The 25,673-nt window shown below is 29.1% G+C and overlaps 2 protein-coding genes and 1 pseudogene across 2 annotated transcripts; 2 read left to right on the top strand and 1 right to left on the bottom strand.

The window, feature by feature from the left end:
• Nucleotides 1-2,860: 2,860 nt before the first annotated feature.
• LOC148191439 (cytochrome P450 81E8 pseudogene) lies at nt 2,861-10,274 on the top strand (annotated as a pseudogene).
• Nucleotides 10,275-15,218: 4,944 nt separating this feature from the next.
• LOC124831491 (soluble inorganic pyrophosphatase 1) lies at nt 15,219-17,937 on the bottom strand. The gene is made up of 9 exons (XM_088101865.1): nt 17,782-17,937; nt 17,394-17,529; nt 17,275-17,303; nt 16,734-16,799; nt 16,474-16,581; nt 16,196-16,261; nt 15,990-16,110; nt 15,692-15,773; nt 15,219-15,458 (listed from the first exon to the last, which is right to left on the bottom strand). The coding sequence occupies exons 2-9, from the start codon at nt 17,518-17,520 to the stop codon at nt 15,416-15,418; spliced, it is 642 nt and encodes a 213-aa protein (XP_087957991.1). The 5' UTR covers nt 17,521-17,529; nt 17,782-17,937; the 3' UTR covers nt 15,219-15,415.
• A 2,814-nt stretch (nt 17,938-20,751) lies between these two features.
• Nucleotides 20,752-25,629, top strand: LOC124831490 (Protein kinase superfamily protein). Its single transcript, XM_047305493.2, has 13 exons — nt 20,752-21,155; nt 21,492-21,609; nt 21,881-21,939; nt 22,355-22,419; nt 22,797-22,890; nt 22,981-23,061; nt 23,145-23,256; nt 23,357-23,411; nt 23,519-23,592; nt 23,705-24,069; nt 24,602-24,896; nt 24,990-25,060; nt 25,215-25,629. Exons 1-13 carry the CDS (start codon nt 20,919-20,921, stop codon nt 25,443-25,445), a joined length of 1,857 nt encoding a protein of 618 aa, XP_047161449.2. The 5' UTR covers nt 20,752-20,918; the 3' UTR covers nt 25,446-25,629.
• Nucleotides 25,630-25,673: the final 44 nt, after the last annotated feature.

Raw genomic sequence — 25,673 nt, 5'->3', positions numbered from 1 at the left:
TCTTGTAGTGTCTGTCTCCATTGGTTTCAGCCTAGAGTCTTAGTACTCGGTCTAGGCTTTAAGGTATTTAGTCTAAACGCTCATGGGTCAATTCATCAAATTGACTCACTTTGTAAATAACTGTAAATAACGTTCGATCATTTAAAATTTTGAGAATTATTATTGAACTCGGTCTCTTTCCAATCTCGATGGTAATTCTCTCTCGGTTTTGATCTGTTCTGGAACTGGAAACCTTTCGGTCTCAGTCCAAGTGTTCGGTCTCGTTAAGGGTTGAAGTTGTACGTTAGGTATTTGGTATCTTAAGTGATCTTAGTTAGAATTAAAGTTTGAAAATGGAAGATGATGTATATGAAATGAGCATGATTATGAACGAGTATTCCGGGGAGGAATATCTCATGAATGGATATTGGAATTTGGTAAAGTATGAATGTGGGCATGCTAAGCTGACGGTTCATCCTGATGTTCCGTGATTACTCGTTCTCACATAGAGAAGGGTAAGTCATGTGTGGGAACGACAGGAGGTCCTAGTCCTTATGGTTAATTTGGACAGATAGGACTAACCTCGGGTGGCAACTGTTGAGGGTATCTCAGTTACTACATCATCCGGGTGCATGAAAGTCGTAGCTACACAAAATTCATACAGTTCAGACAGTCAGTCTAGCATTAGGCTTTGCATGAATGAGTTAATGAATTTTCTTGTTTGGTTCAATTATGTGAAATATATGTTGATATATGAATTAAATTACATAAGACCCTATGTTTTTCTGTCTTGTATGTTTTGTACGTTCGTTTGTCTTTCTGTTGCAATGATCATTCATGTGGATGTGAGCAGAAGGAGACGAGTTGCTGGAAGAGATGCTAGAGGAAGATAGCTTAGTTGAAGTAGAAGTTAAGACCGAATAGTAGGACCGTTCGGTTAGTATATTAGTTAATTGTAAGATGATCGTTCGATCACATTTTCACTCTTCTTTTGTAGGACCGTTCGGTATAGCCTTTTGTAAACCGTTCGGTCAGGGCTTGCTTATGTTTCTCGATTTTTTTTAATTTTTCTTGTTTATCTGTAAGGTCGTTCAGCCACAAGCGTACTTCCTCTATTAATGTAAGACTGATCTATAATATTATTCAATGTGATTATTCTATTATATAGTTTTAGACTGTATTTTTGGGATGTTACAAATTTTATCTTCAAACATAAAGTTATAATTAATTTAATAATAATATATCAGTACTTAAAAAAATTAAACTCTTTTATTTCTTAATAATTTTTCTGAAAGTCTAAAACAAGTAATTTACTTGCTTCCTTAAGTTAGTACACACACACACACAATATATATATATAAAGTTTGTGTAAATTTAGTTGAATAAATTAAAGTAAAACCCAGGGCGAAATATTATTTTAAAATTTGAGCTCAATTTACGTCAAATTTATACAACAGGTTTATAGGTTTATTGATTAGGTCGTTGTGAGATAGCACATATATAAATGTATATAACATTTTTATAACTTCATTTGGAACTAGAGAGGTTCTCATTGAACTAGTAATTTTAAGGATAAAACTGTACTTCTTTTTCTCTCCCATATTTAAAATTGAATCATAGAAGAACACATAAGTCAACACCATTTTATTGTATTTAGATAAATTGTTTCATTAATAAAATTATGCAAGATTATCTCATATAGTTTATCTAAATTATTACTTAATTTATAAATAAGTTAATTTTATTTTACAAAAGAATATTTTTAAATTTTTTCTAAACATAATTTAAAAAAGTTATCCAAACAAAGCCTAAATTAAATTAAGATTCTTATCTAATTACACCTTTTATTTAACCAATGCAATTTAATAATAATATTTTTAAAAGTGGTGGTGAGAATAGAATGTGTGAAAGGTGTGAGTAGTTGAATTTTATGAAACATTATGTACCTAGCTATCTAACTAGATACTGCTCCTATGGTTGCCGTCCTAGTATGATTTTGGTAAAGATGATAATATTCATATATTAATAAATATATAATGATGGTCCAAAACTCTCTAATGTCAGATAATGGTGGTCCAACAGATGCGTATAATAATGTCATACCGAGATGTGACCCTATAAATAAATTATTGCACTCAACAATTTTCTTTCTTTAATTAAATTTGGCCCGCAACATGTATATCATCATTATTATTAATCACATATATTTCTACCACATATATCATACCTAAATTATATACCTAACTATCTCAAACATAACTTAATATTATTTAAAGACTTCTAATCACTCTCATCGTACAATATCATTTCACCCATCTATTAAAAAAATACAGCATTGTAAATCTTTTATCAACAATAGTCTAGATGATTCATAAAAATACCATAAATGATACAAACTCAAAACAATAATGAGTTAAACTAAGTCCAATAACATTATATCATATTCATAATTTTATATTAAATTTCTCAAACAATCATATCTAATAATAATATTAATGGTATATGTATAAATTATCTATATTTGATCACTGTGGGAATTAATATTTGCAATGTACTTCGATGAAATAGTGTAATTGTATCCAATTAATAATTTTATAATTATAAGTTTTAAGTTAGAAACGCGGTAAAATTTTTATGTGATTTGATTTAAGTTTTATTACGTACTGTCTTAGTGAATGCTTCTCGAAAAATCTATAAATAATTAATACTAAATTAATAATTGTTTTGTTGACCAGTTCAAATGAATGAAAAATTTAGATATATTCTTCCCTTTCTCCTTTGACGCAAACAGACTCAACGTTGGGGGAGAGAATATTCTGCGTTTTCGAGCACAGACAGAGACCTTGTAGAGGGGCAGCGGAGGCGCAACGATAACAAATCGATGGAGCAGCAAGGTCGCGGCGACTGCACAAGGACGTTGGTCAGTCCGCTTCGTGGTGCAAGGAGGGAGGGTTCGTTTTGGCATCTCAATGGCCGTTCTCGTGGGTAGTGCAGATCACGTTCTTGGTTGAGTTTCATATTAGGGTTTTTTTTTAAATTAAAATTAGGGATTTGATTCATCTGTTTTCTTTGCAGATTGATTCATTTGAGAATTAGGGATTTGATTAATCTAGGAAAGGTCAGGACTTGGGATTGAACCAAGTGGCTTATGATGAGTCAACCATGCCATCGTCTGTATGTTCTTGTACCGGTGTCCTGAAGTAGTGTTACGAGAATTCCATTCATCTGTAATTAGTGGATTATTTGATGATCTTCCACATCATTGCAACATTTGTGGCTTTAGACTTAGATGGTAAGACTTGATTTCATGCAAATTTCTTATCAGATAACTTGATTTCAAGTGTCCCTGAGATGGTAAGACTTATTACTTGATATTCGTGGACAGAAACGGAGTTTTGTTTAAGTTCAATGTAACACACCTTTCACTCACATCATCATGATGGAACATCAGAAAAGCTTGGACGAGGGAGATAAATGCTCCAGAGATTAATTAACAATATAAAAACCAGAACTTTAACGAATGAGTTTTCCCACTTTACCCTTCCCTAAATCTGATTCAATCCAAATTTTTAATACAATTTTTTTTTTTAATTCCACATGTGATTAGTGAAAACACTGTTCATGTCACGTAACGCACAATTAAACGGCCGTTTGTCCAATTTGACGGCAGACCTTTAATTGCTCCAATTTTACAAAAATAAGGATTCAATTGAGATGGCAAAAAGAAAGAGGACTTAAATGAAATTCCGGACCAAAATAAGGATCTACAGAGAGACATTAAACCTAAATAAAATGTTAAAATGTTGAACAAGAAATGAAACCAAAAACATATTTATCGCATTTTGCAGCAGTCTTAAAAGCTATAGGTTTTTCTGAGAAAGTCTCTCTCCAGGTTTTTTGTTTGTTTGGATTATGAAGCATCAAAGATTAACAAGTTTTCAAAGAAAAGTTATCAATCATTATAAATTGTTTGCTGTGTGATGTTGAGATTTGAAGATATTATTAGATCTTTCTTTTTATGGCTCGTTTTAATTATTGTCATCCATGATTAAGTATGAGATTTTTCTGTCTTATATATAATGATATATATTAATTTGTTGCTGAAAAAATAATCATAAATTAATTACCTTAATTTTTTTTTATTGAACTGTGATGTGGTTTAAATTAAATGATGTTTTAGGTGAGACTCAGAGAACTATAATCAATTTGATTAATTTTGGTAATCCTCCTGACTAAGATAAATAGCTTATATTTTAGAAAGTGTTAGTTTTCTATTTATATCACATATAAAAGATGGGATGTAATCCATCAGTTTTCAAGACTTTGGAAATCAAAGACCGAAAATAGTTAGGCATATTTTAAACGAGGGAAAAGTCTACTGAAGCCAACACAAAAGGAGAAAAAAAAAATTCAGAAAACTGAAGTTAAGAATAAATACAATATAGATCAGAAAATGTAATAGCTTAAGTTTATTGTTTTTAAATGCTTGAAATATATTTATAACATATCATTAATAATACTCATAATTATTTTGGTTAAGCAAATGAAAAATAAAAATGACAGAATGATCCAAACTAGTCAATGAAAATTGTAGTAAATAACTACTTGTCCTTCATCATATAGTTAAATAATGAAATGTTCAATGTCTTTTACACATAACAAGGAAATTATAAAGACATCTTTAGAAGATACATGATTTTACAAGTTAAAATTTATTTAAAGTGTTAAATATATAGTTTTAGTCTTCAACTTTTAATAAAAATTGAAATTAGTTTTTTTTTTTAAATTTTAATGCAATTTAATTTCTTAACTTTAAAAATATGTAAATTTAATCTTTTTATTAAATTTTATTAAATTTATTTGACATTTCAAATATATTTTATTATAATATTAGAGTTATTTGATATATTTTTTCTTTAATATTAATTAAAAAAGTATGTTTAAAACCTCAAATAAATTTAAAGAAAGTTGGTTAAAAAAATTAAATTTACAGAATTCTAAATAAGAAACTAGTTTAAAATTTACGAAAATTAAGAGAAAAAATATATTTAATCTTTTATTTATATAAATAAGTGAGAGGGATCTTTCATTATTACAAACAACATCTAAAGAGTCACAAAACATGAATTTTCACTCCAGTCGCCAAATGTGACTGTCACTATAAATGGATCAATCATTGGAATTCAGAGCAGAGAAATTTGTATGCCACAATTTTACATAGAAAAAAAAAACTAAATGCAAAAGAAAAGAAGTTAGGATAAGATTATCCTTTTGGAATAAATAAATAGAATGCAGCTAAAGTCTCAATCAAATTGAAACAGTTAGTTACATGAATTTGACATAAAAACATATGTATGTTGTGTTGGTAAGACTTTGATTCCGTGTTGGCAAGTGTTTCTGCTGAGATTTGCAATGCAACCAGGAGAAAGAGAAAGAATGAACATGTGATCTCAGATGCCAATAATAATAATAAACAATAAATAATAATAATAATAATAATAATAATAATAATAATAATAATAATAATAATAATAATAATAATAATAATAATAATAAGTGGGAGAGATAAAGTTGCCTATTGTACATGGCACCAAAATGAAAAAAGGATAAAATCTAAAAAAACAAATTTGACTTTTCAAAGTTTTTAGTTCCTCCTGATGGGAATATTGTCAGACTGAGGCAGCACATGAACAACTTCGTCGGGTTACATAAATTTCGGACATAGGAATAAATTTATAATAAGAGTAACCTCAATTTTTCCACATCACCAATTAATTATATATATATATATATATATATATATATATATATATATATAACATACTTAATTATTGTGTAACATACATAAATAATATTTTTAGATAATTTCTGGAAGACCATCTTACATTTATTCATAAATATTTTAAATATTATAGATATTATTTTGTTGGTGATAATTCAGTTTTCTTTGTATTTTCCATTCATGTGAATGAGTTTTGCGTGGACCCAAATAATTTGATAGAAACTTATCTTATGTATAAGTGGAAACCTCCCTAACTCGATATGCAAAAATAGTAAAAGAGCATAAATAAAGAAAGGGAAGGTGAGAGAAACATGTGAGTAACGTGTGGTTGAAGATTGAAATTGTGAAATGGTATATATGGTTACGTGTACGGTTGAAATTGAAAATGAAAATTAGGTAAGGAAAGTGTGAGGACACATAGGAGAGTGCGTGTGAACCGCCGACCATCTGATTATCTAATCACTCTTACTTTATTCCCATTTTATCCCATCAGATCAAATCTGAATGCGTGATTCACATGTCATGCACTTTCAAAATATATATGCCTCTCTTTCTCCATCACATAACGTCACTCTAAATTTTCACTTTCTATCTTTTCTACTTCTCTTTTTACCGTACATCTTATATTTTTATTTCTAAATATATAATTATATTATATTTTAAATTTTTAAAATTTATATTTTATTTTTAAACTAAAAGATATATTATTTCATGAAACACACAGAAAATTTAATACAATTTTCATGTATCATTTATTAAGAATAATATTTTATATAACTTTACAAAAATAAAATAAAGATTAAATATGTTTTTAGTTTTTTAACTTTAAGTAAAAATTAGTAGCAGTCTTTCTTCAAAATTTTAGACTAATTTAGTTTTTTATTTTAGAACGATGTGGATTTAGTATTTTTAACCAAATTTTGTCAAGTTTATTTAATGTTTCAATTGTGTTTCTCAATTAATATTGAAGTGAAATTGTGTAAACAACTCAAATGCTATCCTGAACCCATTTGAATCCTTAAATAAATCTAAAAATATTTAGTTAAAAAGAGTAAATCTATGTATTTCTAAAGTTGAAAAATTAAATTGGACCAAATTTTTTTGAAGATGAATTATATCCAATTTTCACTTAAAGTTAAGAAAAAAAAACATATTTAAACCATAAAATAAACATATAGTTTAATTTAAAAATGTAATAATTATTTGAAATCATTTTAGGAGAAAAATATATATATTTATCTTAATTTTTGTCCACTATACTACACCTTAAAACATTTGATTTTTAAGACATTTCATGACAATTAAACTCATTTGCTTTTTGTAAGTTAAGTTGTTGTCAAACAAAAGTCATTTTTATTTAGCAATATTTTACAACAATATTAAACTTTAATATGGAGACCAATTAAGAGATATCGGAAAAAAAAATGTATTCTTATTCTATGTCACTTTTTTTTTTCTCTTTTATTTACTTATGAAGTTACCTATTCTTTGTACCTTTTTTTTCTCCTTATATGTATGTTTTGTCTTTTAATGGAAGGAAATGTATTGTTATTGTTATTCTTTTAGGTTTTGAAGCACTTTAACATGTGACATGTGATTAATTGAATATCATAAAATTGATGTTGTTCTAGGGAACTTCTTTTCCAACTATAAACCAATACATTGAACTGGCATCTTCCATAGTGTTAGCTTCCTTATAGAATTTCTGACAAAAATACTGTTTGATTTTATCCATCCCTTTTAAGAACTATTATTGTGTTTATACATCGAAATGCATGTACATTGTACTTTTCAAAATCGAATCACATTGTCTTTGTCTTATTCAAATCTCAATTATTAAGAATCCATTAATTAGTGATGTGAAACATAGTGCAAAAATAGGTTTCAATTTTTTTTTCAAATTGAATATAAATATATATTTTAAAATGCATTAAACAAATCGTTAATGAGGCTTATAGATAGGTATAACACTGTTTTATTTCTTATAAAATACATAACTTAGTCATTTAAGTAATTTTTTTTATATCTTGATTTCTTTAAGTTTATGACATGCTAAGTCATCACTTTCTTTTTTTATTCTATACGTTATTTTTTTTGGTTGATTATCATTTTTTATATTTTATTAAAATATAAATACATGCATTATGATGTATTTGATATATTTACCAAAAATGTATATTTGATCTTTACTTAATATAAAGTTGTGAAATTATATCTTTTACTTTTATTTAATATATACACGACGGTTAAATCATTAAATTTTGAACAAATAACTTAATTAATTCAATAATCAATCTGGTTTTTGAAATGTTCATGTATAAACGCACTAAGTATGCCATAATTTTATTATAAAAATTATTTATTGATAAAGTTAAAATTATTGAGTATGCATAAATGTATGTCATAATTTGTTTATAAAAAAATCATTTATTGATAAATAAAAATATTTCATGTCAAAATTATTTTTAATAACATAGTTTGTGTAATAAATATTAGAACAAAAACTACTAATGTAAATTTCAACCATTACCGTGATATTTGATGTTCTTCTCCGCTAAACTTTTCAGGAATTTTGTTCTATGGAAATTAATTTATTAACAAACAAAAGGCAGGCCCAGAACCAATTGTTTTTTCAATTGTTAGAATAATGCCCATACAGCTACTTCTTTCTGCAGCCCCATAGTTTACATGTACATCTTCATGGGGTGGTGAAAAGACCAAATTATCTTCATTCTGGTCGTTATTTCCTTTGTTTATGTATTGTATCATGGATAAACTTAAGGAAGAAAATATTTCCGAGGCACACTTCAAAAGTTATTTTTTACTTATGAATTATATAATTTAGAATTAACTTTTTGTATATTTTTTTTCAAATTCCATAATAAAATTATGCAATTACGAAATTAAAAATGACTTATAATCGTATAATCCAAATATAAGAAAAGTTTTCAAATTATATAATGTGAAAGACATTTTCTTTAAGAACCAAATGAGAATTTTCCCTCTATTGAAGGTCAGAAGAAGAAACCTGGGAGGCGCAAGAAGAAATGGCATCCCTATTCCCGTAATAGAATATACTGGACCGACAATTATGAAGAGTTGAGCGTTACTCCCTTCACCACCACACACTTCTCCTGTACCTCCTAATTCCTCTTTTACCCTTGAGTAATATTTAAACGGATGTGAATATGCGTTGATTCTTAAATGGATGTCAACATTCGCAGATATCAACATCCGTTGAAGAACAAACGAATGTTGATATCCATCCACGAATGTCGATATCCGTCCACGGACGTTGATATCCGTTTAAAAATCGAGGATCACGGATGTTGACATCCGTCAAACTACATGGAGTGATTGCATTGTTAGATAAACTTTAAATTGTGGGCTCTACAAATATCTAAGTTTCCTAAGTGTGTTGTTATTAAAACCACTAAAAGTAATTTGTCTGCTTTAAGATAATATCTACCGAAAGAAAGAAAATAATTGGAGGTAGAAAAGACAAATGCACCGAAAAAATATAATAATAGAAGGAAGAAATGATGGCACCACCGAAAGTAATTAAGAATTGGACCGTGCATCGTTTTCTTCTTTGGATGTTGTGGTATTCTTCAACTATAAAAAGGCAAGGAATATGTAAGGGAATGACACGGTGCAGAGAAGAAAACTAAGTGAGAGTGTGTGGAAGAAAGAGAAAATAAGTGTTTGTGTCGTGTGCACCGTAAAGGAGAGAAATTGAGAGAAAGGTTGTGTATTGTGAGTTTGTACTGAAAGGTCGTGAGTGTTCTTTGTAGTGAGAATTTTTATTCTCTTGTAATCCAGAGTGTTGTGAGCATTGTAATACTCTGAATTTTCAGAAACGTGTGAAGTTTTAAATAATAAAATTATCTTTGATACCAACATGCACAAGCTCTTCACACAGGGGGTGGTCCAAATGTCTCTGATGCCTACACCATTAACGAACTTCCTGGACCATTCTACAATTGCTCCAGTAACGATACACTAGAATGCTTTAATAATTCAAACTCAATTTTCTTAGTAATTAATCAATAGGGAAGCCAGGGAAGACATATCTTTTACGTTTGATCAACGCTCGTCTTACGGCGATCATTGGCGTAACCTACGCCGCATCAGCACCTTGGAGATCCTCTCCAATCACCACCTTAATTCCTTTATGAGAATTCGAAAAGACGAGACCATCAAGCTACTACATAAACTTGTTGATGCTTCTAATAAAGACGATTTCACGAAAGTGGAACTAAGACCACTGTTTGCAGACCTAACGTTCAACACTGTGATGAAAATGGTGTGTGGAAAACGTTATTACGACTTGGAAGAACACGATGGGACTAACGCCGAAGAGGCTAGGAAATTCAGAGAGGTTATGGATGAGTTGACGCAGTTTGGATTGGGATCCAACCTCGGCGATTTTGTGCCTTTTTTCAGATTGTTCAATTTTAGCGGTGAAAAAAGGTTACGAAAGCTCGGGGAGAAGCTAGACGCGCTTTTTTAAGGTCTGATAGATGAGCATCGGAAGAAGAAAGAAAGTTCGGACACCATGCTAGACCATCTACTCTCCTCACAGCAGTCACAACCTGAGTATATCGAATCATCAAGGGTCTTATTATGGTGAGTTGTTGATTTACGAATATCAGTAATAAATTTCGCAGTTTGAACAGTGCAAAATACCTTGCGAATGTGCCTCGGAAAGTTGACAGGAGTTTCTTCTTCACGATAGGTATCGGGAGCATTCCGTGTCCCAGAAACCAAACATGTGAAGGGCCTAATAAGAGGACAAAATTTGTTGCTTCCATGAACAACATATCTTTCAATCTCCCTTCGATGGCAATTCTTGAACAACATTTTTCAGGAAAGGATAATGGAGGGGGGTGTTTACACCACGGACTTCCCAGTTGTGCCTCACTTCTGCAATATGCAATGTGTGCAGGTATAGGAGCGTGAAGGTGTAGGGGTATAAGATAAATTAACATAGGATATTTTTGGAATAAAAAAAATAATGGAAAGGTGTAGGAAGCACTTGGGATGGTGGAGGGAGCAACTCTCTGAAGAGTTTGGTTGGCATGTGTGAGCTTTCTTTTTGCATCCCCAAATTTTTTCAATTTCCTTAATTGACTTTGAACTTTTTGACTAACATAAAAAAAAAGTCTCTCTCTTTGTATTCATCCCACCCATCCACTCACTTTTTTTCATGCTTTTTCCTAATCCTAGCGTCACACAAACAAGTCTTCCTCTCCCTCACCCTTTGGACCTAAGCACCCCAACACAAGCATACATCCCTCTCCCCACAATGCATCCAACACACACCCCACCTTCAAGCAAGTTGTACCACAAACAACAAACAAGATACTGATTATTATATTTATAAATTTGTAAATGTTTAGTTAAACTAGATGTCGAAATTTGTAGTTGAACATAAGTAGGAAAAAATTGGGATTTAGGGTTATGTGATATCAGAAAGTGATGTAGTACATAATGGGAAGATGGGTTATGTGATATCAGAAAGTGATGTAGTACATAATGGAAAGATTGTAATATTTTGAACTGATAATAAATAAACTAAGATGACATTATATTGATTAACAATAGCATAATCCATGTCTAATATAGTCATCAACTTTTCCATATTAGACTATAATTAATGAAAGAAGTTGTTATAAAAGAAAAAAAAGGTAAGACATAATAAATAAAGTGTAAAGTATAGCAACACGTACCCCCGATTGTGAGTCGATTGGAAAAGACTTCCTTAGTTTTTCTAGTTGATCATAACTTTCTACTAATCTTGCATAACCCTCTTAGCCTTTTAAGAGGCAAAGTGAAATTATTTTGTCGCTCATCTAATAACAGTATAAAGACATTTGAGAAAGTCAACCTTGTTGATGTGACTCAAACTATTTTAAGTAATGGGAACTGATATTTGTTTATTTTGTAGGTGTTATCCATTAAGAAAACAATATTAAATGCATTCAACAATTTTATTTCATCAATATGTGTCCAAAAGATATCATTTACCATCTTAGATTTGTCTGTACATATGCTTCAATGATGTATTTATAACGTTCTAACATCATCATTTGCTGCTGTAATTCAGTTTTCGAACCTCTTAATGATTATTTGTAAGTGTATCTTTCATTATATACTTGCTTGATTGTTATCACATTTTACCTATTATTTATTTTAAAGGAGAATGTTTACAGACTTCACTTGATTCTTAGTCATATCAACAAACAACGAGTGTTCAGTGGATTTTAATCTCCCAGCAAAAGGGTATCCAACTAAAATCTATGATAATTCATGGTTTGATATCTACACATTGCCTTCAATATTCACCAATTTTTATTAGAATTTGGTTTGCCTCTCAATTTAAAAGAACAAACACATTTTCTCATGTTGAATATACTAAGTTGAATATCATATTTGTATTTTCTATACTTTTCACTCTTTTCACATCCTAACAATGTCTTTCTCCCTCATTGACCATTAGCTTTATCAGATCTTATAATGACAACAGTAAAACCAATATCAAAGTAATCATTTAAACCCACATAATTAACTCATAATGCGTGAGAAAAATTTGATCAGTTGTAAAGTTATTTGTGTAATTTTCCTTACACATTTCATTTATAAAAGTAAGAGAAATCTAACATGAAGTTAGAACTTACTTGTGATTTCATAAAACTTAAAAGATAATCTTCCATCTTAGACGGTAAAAACCTACAACATCACATCAACATAGATTACCTCACTTGTTCAATAATAACCAAGATCAAGAAATTCATGAAACAAAAACAACCAAAATAAATTTAAACAGAAAAGCAAAATAAATTTAAAAAAATTATAAAATACTACTGGAAATCTGATTGAAAGCTTAACCAAATTTCGAAATCCAAGAGAAAGCTTAATCAAATTTCGAAATATGGGAGAAAACTTAACTGGATTTTGAAATCTAGGGAGAAAGCTTAACTGGATTTTGAAATCTAGGAGAAAGCTTAACTGAATTTTAAAGTTTTGTGACTTACTAAACCAAATTTCAAAATCTAATGAGTTTCCTAAACCATATTTCAAAATTGGTAAGATTTTAAACCAAATTTTAAAATTCGGTGAGTTTCTAAATCCATTATGTTTATTAACCTGATTGAAAGCTTAACAAAATTTCGAAATCCAAGAGAAAGCTTAATCAAATTTCGAAATATGGGAGAAAGCTTAACTGGATTTCGAAATATAGGGAGAAAACTTAACTGGATTTTGAAATCTAGGAGAAAGCTTAACTGAATTTTAAAGTTTGGTGACTTACTAAACCAAATTTCAAAATGTAAAGAGTTTCCTAAATCATATTTCAAAATTGGTAAGATTTTAAACCAAATTTTAAATTTTGGTGAGTTTCTAAATCCATTGAGTTTATTAACCTAATTTCAAAATTAGGTGCTACTTTGAATCATATTTCAAAATTTAGTGCATCTCTAAATTGAATTTCGAAATTTAATTATTACAAAACTATTCAACCCACGTTTTTCAAAATTCGGTGAATACTTTTATAGATTAGATTTTGAAATCTAATCCAAAATATAATAAAAATGAATATTAAATTTTCATTCTAAAACAAAAGTATATGCTAGAAAACCGAGATGAATATGTATATTTGTTTCAAATGATGAAAAGAAAATGAAAAAAGTTTGATGAACAAAAATGAAGAAAGTTGTTCAAAGAAGAGAACAAGTTGAATGATTTTGGAAAAAGAAAAGAAGAAAGTTGAAGTTGAAAAAGAGAAAAAAGAGCTTGCTCCGGAGTATAAAAATGATTTGAAAATGCAATGTGTCATTAAATATACTATTTCACATAATAAATACATTTAAAAAATAATAATTATTGCTTGTCTAATTAATTTAATATTTTATATATATTTTGAAGGGTGATATTTCACATCACAATAATTTATAATTACAAGAAGAAAACTTAGAGGTGCAGTAAGAAGGTCCCGGACATGTCCGTTCAGGCCCATTATTGAAGCTTAAGGCTAACGTAACTTAGATGAACATTATTTTTTCACATAATATGAACTCCAACCAATATTTTGAGATGATCTGCAAAAAAATATTCTTCCTTTGTGTCTATACTAATTGTATTTTAAACATATTTATTACAGTAATTATATATTTTTAAAAGCAAACAGTGTTGCTGTTTATATATTAATTTAAGATTAGAAAAAAAAATTGGCTTTGTTTAGAGTAGAGTATTCGCCTTTGGATGAACTTTTTTCAGTAATTGGTTTTAGAAAGAAAAAAAATGGTTTGGATAAAATGTTTCACTAATATTTATTTTGAAAAATAAATGAACAGCCTTTTTGTGTCATGAAAACTATCTTGCTTTCAGAAAGTACAAAAACCTAGTAATTTCAGGATTCACAACATCAATTAAAATTGATTCAATGCAGCTTAATCTATAAATAAAAGCACATATCTTTATAAGGATTTGAATTATGATGTCATTATGACAATATGGATTTTGACCTTAAACTCCAAAGACCTAAGTCCAATTAATGACTATTATAGGATGCTATAAACACCATTACTCATTGCACAGAAAACTACTATTACACTTAGGTCAATGACATAATAAGCATAAATTCTTGAATCACTCTAAAAAAAAACGTACATGAATGAATTTCAAAATAATTAATTCAATTTTTTTGTATTAAAAAAGTTCCTACTTTTTAAATCTTATGTAATTATATTTCAAATTATCTGTGAAATTTTCTTGAAAATTCCCTTTCATTCCAAATCTTAATTGTTTAGACTCTTAAATTACTTTTTAAAATTTTTTTAAGTGATTTTTAAAATGCATATCAACCTCATAAGGTCAAACACTCCTTCTATAAAACTTTTCAGTTGATATTTTAAAATTTTCTAAATTGAAAAGATATGTTGCATGAATTTTCTATTAATTTATTTACTTACTACTACTTTACCCTTATTTACAGAAAAACCAGTAATTTAACCCATATTAGATATTCCAGCCCTTCCTCCACACTGCAAAATGCCTACTTTTTATTTAAGAACAAGATAAAGGTCCTAACTAACCTGAACCTTATCAAAGCAAAGTACAACAAAATCAAGCTTAAAATTTATTATTTAAGTAAGTGAAGTGGATTATATGTTTAGTTTATTATTTTAGTTATTATTAAATTATTTATTAATATTTAGTTTCACACTCAAAATTAATAATAAAAGTTGTATATTCACTAAAAATAAAAATAATTTATAATATATAAATAAATATAAATTTCATCTTACAAATTTTATAAGCTAACTTTTTATAATTAAATTAAGTTTAAAATTTATTTTTTAATACTGAACAATGTACAATTTATAAGTATCCTAGGTGTCCAAAATAGAGGTTACAAATGACAGTATTACCAAAATATTATTTGGAAACTGAATAATATAAGAAAAATACGTATATATTAAACAACTGGGACTCTACATGAATTCACAGATTGTGACTTCTTCACTTGGTAAAACAAACAAAAGAACTATTATAGTATCCAACTCAGTACAAAATACAATAAAGCTTCATCACAGTTATATGGAAAAACCTCTGGAGTGGTTTATTCTAGCTTGTAGAGGATAGTATTTTTGTTTATCGCCTCAAAGTAAGCAGAATATACTCCGCGTAAAGATCCCTGCAACACATCAGAGACAAAGTATAGTAATAGAGAAGAGAAATGAAATGATGTAGATTTCAGTACAGTATTTATGTTACATAAACACAGAAATCAGATAAACATGGTTGAGTAACTGATCTATAAGGTATACAATATTTTGTTATTGGAGACCATGAATTATGCCTCAAAACCAATTTTAACTAGAAATTAGAGTTAAAGAAAATCAAACCAGGTGCTCTAAAGATACTGACATTGAGAATTGGATGGCTTCAACAGCAGTAGATGCAGGTAAAAAGTCATTAACTGCTACCTCCTTGTTCTCATTCTTCTTGTCTTTAACAATATGTTAAGAAATGCACTTAATACTTTTATGGAAATGCACATAATTTTCTGCTTTAACCTTTTAATTTCAAAAAGGTCATATTCCTTTCGGTGGTCTCAGATTTATGAAGGAAAAACTGAATGGAACTGTTTTATTAGTTAAAGAATGAAAAGATGAAGTAAAGGTAGAAGTAAATGTTGTCTTGGAATAAGATTTTTTAAGGATACAATCTTCAAAGAAACGTCTAATCTCAGAGAGGCGATGAGGTGCAAGTTCTTTCAAGTCAGTGTAGTGTTTATACTCAGGATCATCAGCACACACAGCAATAATTTTATCATCCTTCTCCCCCTGTAATTGGATCAACCTTTTATTCTTCAAATGGTTGAAACAAAATAGCCTCTGTTTTATCAATCAAAAGGCCAAAAAATTATACCTGATCAATCATAGGCATGAGTCCAATGGCCCTGGCTCTTAGGAAACAACCAGGAAGAACTGGCTCCTACCATGTCAGTCATTCAGTAAGTTTTCCAATCAAAAACCTTGTTGCTATATATATATATATAACTCAAACATTATCATCAAACTAAGTACTATATCTAAGAACATAATATATATGGCTAAAGCAGCATTTGAGTTTCTGACATCTTTTGAAAAACGTGATATTAAGCCTTCTTGTATAAGTTGGATGAGTTTAAAATGATATGAATTTACCTGCATGAGAACCAAGACATCAAGTGGATCATTGTCTTCACATAGAGTTCTTGGGATGAAACCGTAGTTATGAGGATAAACAACTGATGAGTACAATATTCGATCAACCTGATAATTATTTAGATGGTGAGAATATGAAGATACAGCAGAAAAAAATGCTCATAAAAATATCATCTTGAAGAGATTTCTCTGTAAAATCCTTTTCAGATCACAACACCACATACTCCCATTTCAAAGCCAAAAAAGAAATCGATTCATACCTTGATTAATCCAGTTTTTTTGTCAAGTTCGTATTTGACCTTGCTTCCTTTAGTGATCTCCACAACCTATAAATACAAACTAAACTAGTAAGCATTGAACATGCATCAACAACATATATAGCAGGAAATTTCTACTCAAGAATGTGTTAGGTTTATTGAGAGAAGGGATTCACCGTAAAGACACAACACCCTGAATTCAGTCAGGTAAAAAATTGACATCATTCTCTATCTAAAACCTTAAAACATTTCGTTAACATATCTTCATCTTTATATAATGCTTCACTTTTTTATTTTTACTAATATAGAACTTAGACTCAAACTTGATTTCCAACCTAATAGACTGACAGCTTTTCATGAATATTATCATTTGGAAAACATAAACCAATGCAGATTTCAAAAATGTTATAATGCAGAAATAGATCAATCATTTAAGAGTGTAAAGGTGTTAAGAGTTACAGGATTTATAGTAATCAATGTGGTGTTTATAAATCAATAAAATAATTCAGAATTATGGACATTCTTCTCCAGTATCAGAACTTACACAATTAAAAATCATAGGTGCCCCAGGTCCTGCAAATGAAACCTAAGAACATAAACTACTTTTCTTCTGTGGTGTAATATAATATAACATCAAACCAAACCAATCCTTGAACAAGATACCAATTTCAAGATCATGCCAAGGGTGAGCAGCAACTGATCTCCTAGACAAAGATGACAGAATTCTTTCATTTAATTTAGGAGTTTGACGAGTTTCACGAACTTCTTCACCATTCTCCTCAGTACTCATCTTCAAAGTCTAAACACAGCAAAGTCATGTTCATATACAATCTTAATATTCCACCAGAAATTGCTCTATTTCTAGTGTTACAAGTTACATAACATTAACAATAAGTTGCAATAGAAACTAAGCATCTGCATACTTTATTGAAAATATGAATCTACCCTAAATGGTCATGACATGAAACTCAGAAAAGAAGCATGATATCTTAATGCACATTAACAAAATAAATGATATATTATAAAGTTTAGAACAGAAGAAGTAACATACCTCGAACAATATAGTATATGAAAATATTGTTGAAAGAAGGTAAAAGAGATCTGAGAAAGAAGATGATAATTTGTTGTGTGTATATATAGAGAGGTCAAGGGAAGAAGAAGATGATGTTTGCACGGGAGACAATTATGCTTACCATTCCACCTGTTCTTTGGAACTTTCAAAAGACAATTTCTAGCCAATCAAAAACCAAAACAGAACAGAACACACGTACTCTTATTTTTATTAATTTTTTCATATGTTTTTATATGATGTCTGAAGAGAAATAATTAAAAAAAAAACATGTTAAAATATAAAAGCCGTTTAATGTTTTTTTTTAAAGTAATTACAGTCTTTAAAAAATTAATAATTATGTTATTCAAATGGTAACAAACTTTACATACTAGTATGTTATAGAAAAAAAAAATTAAATATGAAATGATTATAAAAGGATGAAAAGCTATTTTAATTCCACCCTTGAGAATTTCTAGCATGACTTGTTGCTTTTCTGTTTTAATTTTAACATCTTATGAATAAAATATAGGCACATGACTTTGTCAAAATATGTGCGACCATAAAGCAACATCTTGAATAATTGTTTTGTTTATTTTAAGCACAACATATTATTTTTGAAACGAAACATATCTATTTGATGACAATAATAACTATAACTAATAGTTGATAAAGGATGACGTAATTTTTTAAATTATCCAAAAATAGGAGAAGAATATTTTTTTATTGTTTAAGAAAGGCGAAAATATTTGAGAAGAATGTTACATAAATTAACTATAAAAATAAAGTATTCTAAAGATAACATTAACTAAAGCACCTGAACTTTGGTTTTATGCTTATCCATTGTAATTTAAACTAAAACTTTACACATATACATATTAAATTGTTTATATCATTGTATGTATTTAAAAATTAAATTTTATATCATTCCATGCCTTTATTTTGATTTATATATATTTATATGGTTAAATTTATAACTACTCTATAATCACGACACTTGAAAAAAAAATGTTAATTGAATTTGATAATGTCTAAAATTAAATATAAAATGAACCTGTCAACAACGTGTTAATTCAAGTAGAAAACCTAGCAAATAGTTTTAGGTTGACTTTGAGATTCATTGGTGGGAATTTAATTGCTCTAAATGATATAGTAAACCTTAAAACATAAAGTATATTTTGTAACTGTTAATTTAAAAAGTATTAAATATGTTTTTGGTTTCAATAAAAATTAGAATTAATTTATTTTTAAAACTTTAACTCAATTTAGTATAAAAATGTAAATTTAGTTATTTAACTAAATTTTGTTAAATTTATTTTATTAACGAAAATATTAAATAACTCAAATTTTAATATAATTTTTAAAATTATTTTATTAATTAAGATAATAGAGAGATTATATTCACATATTTTTAAAACTGAAATTAAATTAAATTAAATTTTTAAAAATAAACTAATTTTCATTTTCATTTAAAATTAAGAGATAAAAACATATTTAATTTTTGAAAAAAATTATAAACCTAATAAATTTCTTGGTCCTTGCAAGGACGTGGTAAAACAATTAAATTGCATATATGTTTAGTGATAATCATTTATTCTTGTTAATTGAATTTGAACAATAATAATTTTTTTACTTAGTAAGTAATATTCAATTATATTTCTTTCACCATTTTAAATATGAAATGATTGAAGAGATAAGATTAACAAAATAAATATATTTGAACTAAGACATGCATTTTTATTGACATGATGTAATAAAGTTAATTTAAATTTAGGTTAAGTAAAACTACAATATTTTGAAATTTAGTTCACTAAAAAAGAAAATATTTTAAGAAGAGAATAATAACAAAAACTCATTATTACTATTAATTAATGTAAGTCATATATATATATATATATATATATATGTGTGTGTGTGTGTGTGTAACTTTTTTATTTTATTTATTACGATCATGTATTTATTTGAATGTATTAATATTATTAAAAAATCATTATTTATGTTGCATTAACAATATATTTATGTAGTTATTTGTTAGTTATCAAATTAATTATAATTGGATTAAATATTTGTAGTCCTAATTATCTTTTTTGTTTCTTAAAATCCAAATAATTTTTATTGAAAAACATTTTACAACTGAATAATAAATAACTTTTCGACCCAAACAATTACAGGAAATCATGATTTTAAAAATATGAAACTATACTTTTATTTATCCTAATTTATAATAATATGTATGCTAATTTTCAGTGCATTTATTAATTGAAATTGAAAGAGGTTCTTAAAAAAATTAAACAGTCTGTCAAACTAGATAATATATAATTTGATTAAGAGGAAATAAATTATAAACCAATTCCCAAAGTTCTCTAAAATTTCTAACTAATAACTAACCCAGGCAGTTAAAATTCAGAAACAGAAATCAAGTTATTAATGTCAAATAAATATAAATTAAATATTAATTTTATCAGAACATGAATTATCATTTTTTTAAATAATATATAGTAAAAACAGTATCCCGTGTACATAAATTATTTTTCTATTTTAATAAGACACTCACTTACATTAGAAAAAATAACTGGATGTAATTATATTATTTTATATAATAAAAACATTGAATAAACTAATATATATATATATATTTGTATTTATAAAAAATATAAGAAAAATAGAAAGGATGGATCTCTAACCTAAAACTATGAAAACATTAGTAAAATGAAAAACTAAGGTACTCTGCTAGTATATAAAATATAATATTTGAATTTGGTCACACTATTTTCCAATTTAATTTAACATATAGAAAAGGAAAATAATCTGTGGAAACAGATTTTCAAAATTGTTCTTAGTCTGAAAACAAAAAGCAATTTTACATATATAGAAAAATAGAAACAAAATATCAAATCAAATTAACAAACCTGAAATCAAATCTTATATCAGGAGAAAAAGTTGGAAAGAAAAAACAAAAAAAAGGAAGTGTTATAAATAATAAAGAGTTGAGGTTGGTTTTTCCACTGACATTCTCTGATTTCACTGGGCAGCATCATCTTCTCCACCCAAATGTTCAAGTTGGAATCTTTGGAGCGATTTCGAAGTTGGTATGACTCTATATAAGTATTGTGTTAAATAAACAGTTCTGGGTGGTGACGATGATAACCATGGAACCTAGAGTGATAGGGGATTACATAATGGGTCCTCCAATCGGGTCGGGTTCCTTTGCCGTGGTATGGCGTTCAAGGCACCGAGTTTCCGGTTTGGAAGTTGCGATTAAGGAGATTGATCAGAGACAACTCAGTCCTAAAGTCCACGAACATCTTCTCAAAGAGATTTCGATCCTTAGCACCATCAAGCACCCCAACATAGTTCGACTCTTTGAGACAATTCAGGTAAGTTTTGATTTTTTTAGTCAGTTGAGAATTATGCACAAACAAAGATTGAGTCTAATGGAAAAGACAAGTTTCTGAAATGAAGCGACACACTGTTGGGAGAGATGCTCACAATTTGTATGAGAATATTTTGAATAGAATTATCTCTGCATAAAAAATAAAAAAAATAATTTTTTTTTTCTGTAACTTTGTTGTTTGAAAGAATGTGGGATTTACTTGTGTTGAAGATATGTGTATATTTAGTATTGTTCAATATATCGAATAAAACTGAGTTCAAAGTTGGAATATTCTTGTTTTGAAAGAAGAATGAGTGTGTCTTTGTTGTTGTGGTTTAAGACCAATGACAGGATTTACCTTGTTTTGGAGTATTGTGCTGGTGGGGACCTTGCTGCTTACATTCACCGCCATGGCAAAGTTTCTGAAACTATTGCACGCCATCTCATGAGGCAATTGGGTTAGTGAGTGTTTTTCAATCATTTGGTCTTTTCTATACTAATTCTTTCGGGTGCACTATTTTGGCTGCTTGCTAATTCTTTTGTGACATATGTTACTATGGATGATTTCGTTTTGCTTATTAATATAGGTTTTTCCAAATTTTTGTACTTTCTTAATGGTTATGTTTTTTTTTGCTTGTACTAAACTTGGTGATCTGTTTTATCATGCAATTCATTCAATGGTAAGCAATGGGTAAATTTCTATAGTTTATAATCTGGGTGTTCTTGTAGCTGCTGGGTTACAGGTGCTTCAGGAAAAGAACCTCATTCACAGAGATTTAAAACCACAGGTATCTCAGTGTATTTTGTGATGTTGTAGACTTTTCATTGTAGTTACTAATATATGTTTGCCTTGGTGTATTTTAATTTATTGTCACTGTTAATTATTGTATCACTTGCTGGGAACTCTTGTTTTTCCCTTTACCTGTGAGCTTTTAATAATTTTTACATGAGATCATCAATTTATCATAGCTTCATACCTGTAGCGAAAAGTGCACAGTAAATAACAGACGGACAAGTACGTACAAGTAGAGAAGGGAAAACTTTTGAAACTTGTGAAACCACTTAGTTTAGAAATCATATATCGGTATGTAATATGTTACAAATTATAAATCTATATAATTGATTACTTTTGAACTCATAATTGGTTTATGTATTATTGCACACATATCAAATCATTTGTCATGTCTTTATTTTTGTATGCAGAATTTACTATTGGCAACTACTGCAGCCACACCAATTATGAAAATAGGAGATTTTGGTTTTGCAAGGTATGATGGTTTCTCGGATGTTAAACAATGGAAACAAAATTCTTCCCCCTGTTGCTGTTATAATCCGGAACAACTCAATACTTACTTCTTTTTTTCCTTTTCTGATGTTTTATTTATTGCTCATTGTGGAATATAGTTGATTGTTGTAGACATTGATAAATTGATTAACTTGACCCTTGGCCATCTTTATAAACAATGTATTTGCTTGTAGATGCTTCATCAACTCTGTATAATATCTCTGTTTTAGTTTTATATGTAAATTATTCAAATGGTTTGTCATATTTGGTAATTGTTTTTCTTCAATCTGGTTGAAGCAATAAGGTAAAAAAACATGAATTTCTTGCAAAGGGTAGTTTCCTGATGTATCATTGTTCTAGGTCTCTCACACCCCAGAGTTTGGCTGATACACTATGTGGTTCACCTTATTACATGGCTCCAGAGATTATTGAGAATCAAAAGTACGATGCCAAGGTGACAAAAGATAGAACTGGAATCAAATTCTAATTGCTAACATCTGTTATTGTTTTCTTCATAAAGATATGAATCATATTGTGGATGCAGGCTGATTTATGGAGTGTTGGAGCAATTTTGTATCAACTAGTGATTGGGAGGCCACCATTTGATGGAAATACTCAATATCAGGTTTTGAGAAGGAACAATCAGTATTTCTTTTGGTAAATAGTCATGTGCCTTACTTTTTTTCTTATCATAATTTTTTGTTACAGCTTTTTCAAAATATTTTGGCATCCACTGAACTGTACTTTCCGCCCGAGGCATTACAAGAGCTACATTCTGATTGCTTGGATCTTTGCAGAAACCTCTTACGTCAAAATCCAGGTATTCATTGTAACTTCATGTCATGGACATACATGTATTTTTAATAACAATTGGTTAGAGCTTATTCTAGAAAACTTTAATGTTATGCTGTAATATGCAGATGAGAGATTAACATTCAAGGCATTCTTCAACCACAATTTCCTTCAGAATTCCAGGTCATTATTCTTTAATTTCTTTTTTTGTCTTCAGTTCTTGTATCCTGTTGCATTTCTTTCAATCTCGTAGCTATTTGTAGTGATTTCTTGTCCTTCATAACTTATAGGTCAACCGTAGGAAAATTGACTGTTCATCAATCAGGTGGCTCTCTGTCCGAGATGTCTCCAACTATTGCAAGTGGTAAGATGGGGAAGGCTGTTGATGCTGATACTCATTTGTCATACCCTGTATGCTGTATTCTCATTTTTGCATTGTTTTCTTTACAGTTTCTAATACTTGCTTTTGTATTCAGATTCCCGTTTAATGCAGTCTGTAGAGAAAGACTATGTACTTGTCCATTCCCATTTTGCATCATTGGAGGCTTTTTCTGACTACTTTGATGCATCTGTGCAAGATGATTCCTTATACAGTATTGCTCAAAGTCATTCAAAGATTGCTAAACCGGATATTGGAGTTCCAAAACAAACAACGGATCTGACATCTTCCTCCAGTAGAGGATTAGAGAATCTAGAAAGCAATAAACTTGAGGCATGTGTGGCATCATGTGAATTTACTGCTTTAAGGGAAGAGCATGATATTTCCTCACTGCAACCTTCAAACAGGTTAAAGTTGTTGCATGAGTATGGGAAGATCCTTAAAGAACTTTCGCAACAAAAGGTGAGTTTATGTTCAGTAAACCCAAGGTCATTACATTAATATTTTCAGAGAATATTTTGAAATTTTAAATGAAAAAAAGATAGTTATTAACTTTTTCTCTTGATGGCATGATCCCATATCTAACGATTGAGTTCTATATTCCTTTGAATTTTTCAGTTCTTTTCTCTGTCAGTGTCATATGAATGTTTTATTCTATGCAGCATTACATATCTGAATGATAACCAGCCATGTTTGAATGGATTCTTTTTCATAGTTAATTTGTAATTTTCCTATTGGATTCTATTAGATTGCAAATTGGTTGAATGCTTCTTAGGGTCTATTTGGACGAGCTTGTAAAGAAAAATAAGAAGTAAAAAATGAAATTGACTTCTCTTTATGTTAAAATTATATCATGAATAAACTAATGTGTAGAAATTCTCTCGTAGTTTCTAAAATTTTTTATTTAACTTGTGCTTAAGTTAAATTTAGCTCATGGAAAAACCAATCTTAATGTTCCATAATCAATCTAAATTTTAATGGTGATTTGGTGCAGTATGATACAGGACTGTATCTAGAGTCACTTGCAGTTGAGTTGGTGATTCTGGCGATATGGAAGAAGGCTCTAGAAATCTGTAACTCTTGGATGGCCTCCCTTACTACTAGTGGGTTTCCTGAAAGCAGTTCAACTAACGAATCCATATCTTCAAGTAATGTGGAGTTACCACAGACTTCAGAACTGAAAATAAATTTTAGTGATCCTCCCTCTGTCTCCATGTGGGCAAAACATGAGTTTGTTCTTGCTGTTGATCGTGCTGAAAAACTATCATGTCGTGTTCAAAATATGGATGGTAGGATTTCTTTATGTTTCTGAACTTAAAATCCTTTCATGGCTTGTAAAGATATAATAATGTTAACTACCTACTCCCAAAAACATATTGCAGGAGCTGCTGAGATGCCAGATGCAATGGAAATTATATTCCAAAACGCTCTTTCAATCGGGACAAGTGGTGCGGTGAGTAGCCTAATATTCTTCACTTTTAGATTTCCTTCCAAACTTGCAATTTTCCCCAAAGAGCATATACACGTAAAAATGTGATCTTTATAAAATAATCAGCACTTGCCTGAGTAGGTAAATGAATATTTTTTCTTTTTTGCCATTTTTTTAGGTAGATGAATATATGGAGAACAGAGATAGGGCTAGTGCTTCTTACTCAAGAGCGATGCTGCTACTTTCATTTTTGGTGAGAGAAGCAGAGAACCTTCCACTGAACCCACCATTTTCACTCATTGCCACTAATAAAGAGAGAATCTTACAATACATTTACACATTACAGTCTCGTAAGAAATCTTCGTTGGAGTCCTCTTCAAATAAGCTACTTTCACTTACAATAAAGTAGATGTAACGAGGGTTGTTATATAACTAACTATCATTGCCATGTAAAGGGGACTTTCCTTTGCTGCATGATTTTATGTATATAATGATAATTCTTTGACATGGGAATTTGTAAATATTGTATAGCTCATAGTTCTATACAATTTTGAAAACACTATCACCAATGAATTGAAATTTCTTGTGGAAAATTATATTTAGATTTCACTTAGAAAAATTTCCTTCTTGCAAATCT

The sequence above is a fragment of the Vigna umbellata genome, chromosome 11 (genome assembly GCF_029865625.1).
Source record: "Vigna umbellata cultivar VRB3 chromosome 11, Vumbellata_1.0, whole genome shotgun sequence".
Lineage (NCBI taxonomy): Eukaryota > Viridiplantae > Streptophyta > Magnoliopsida > Fabales > Fabaceae > Vigna > Vigna umbellata.
Note: the sequence above shows the minus strand (reverse complement) of the source record. Positions and strands in the feature narration are given on the sequence as shown.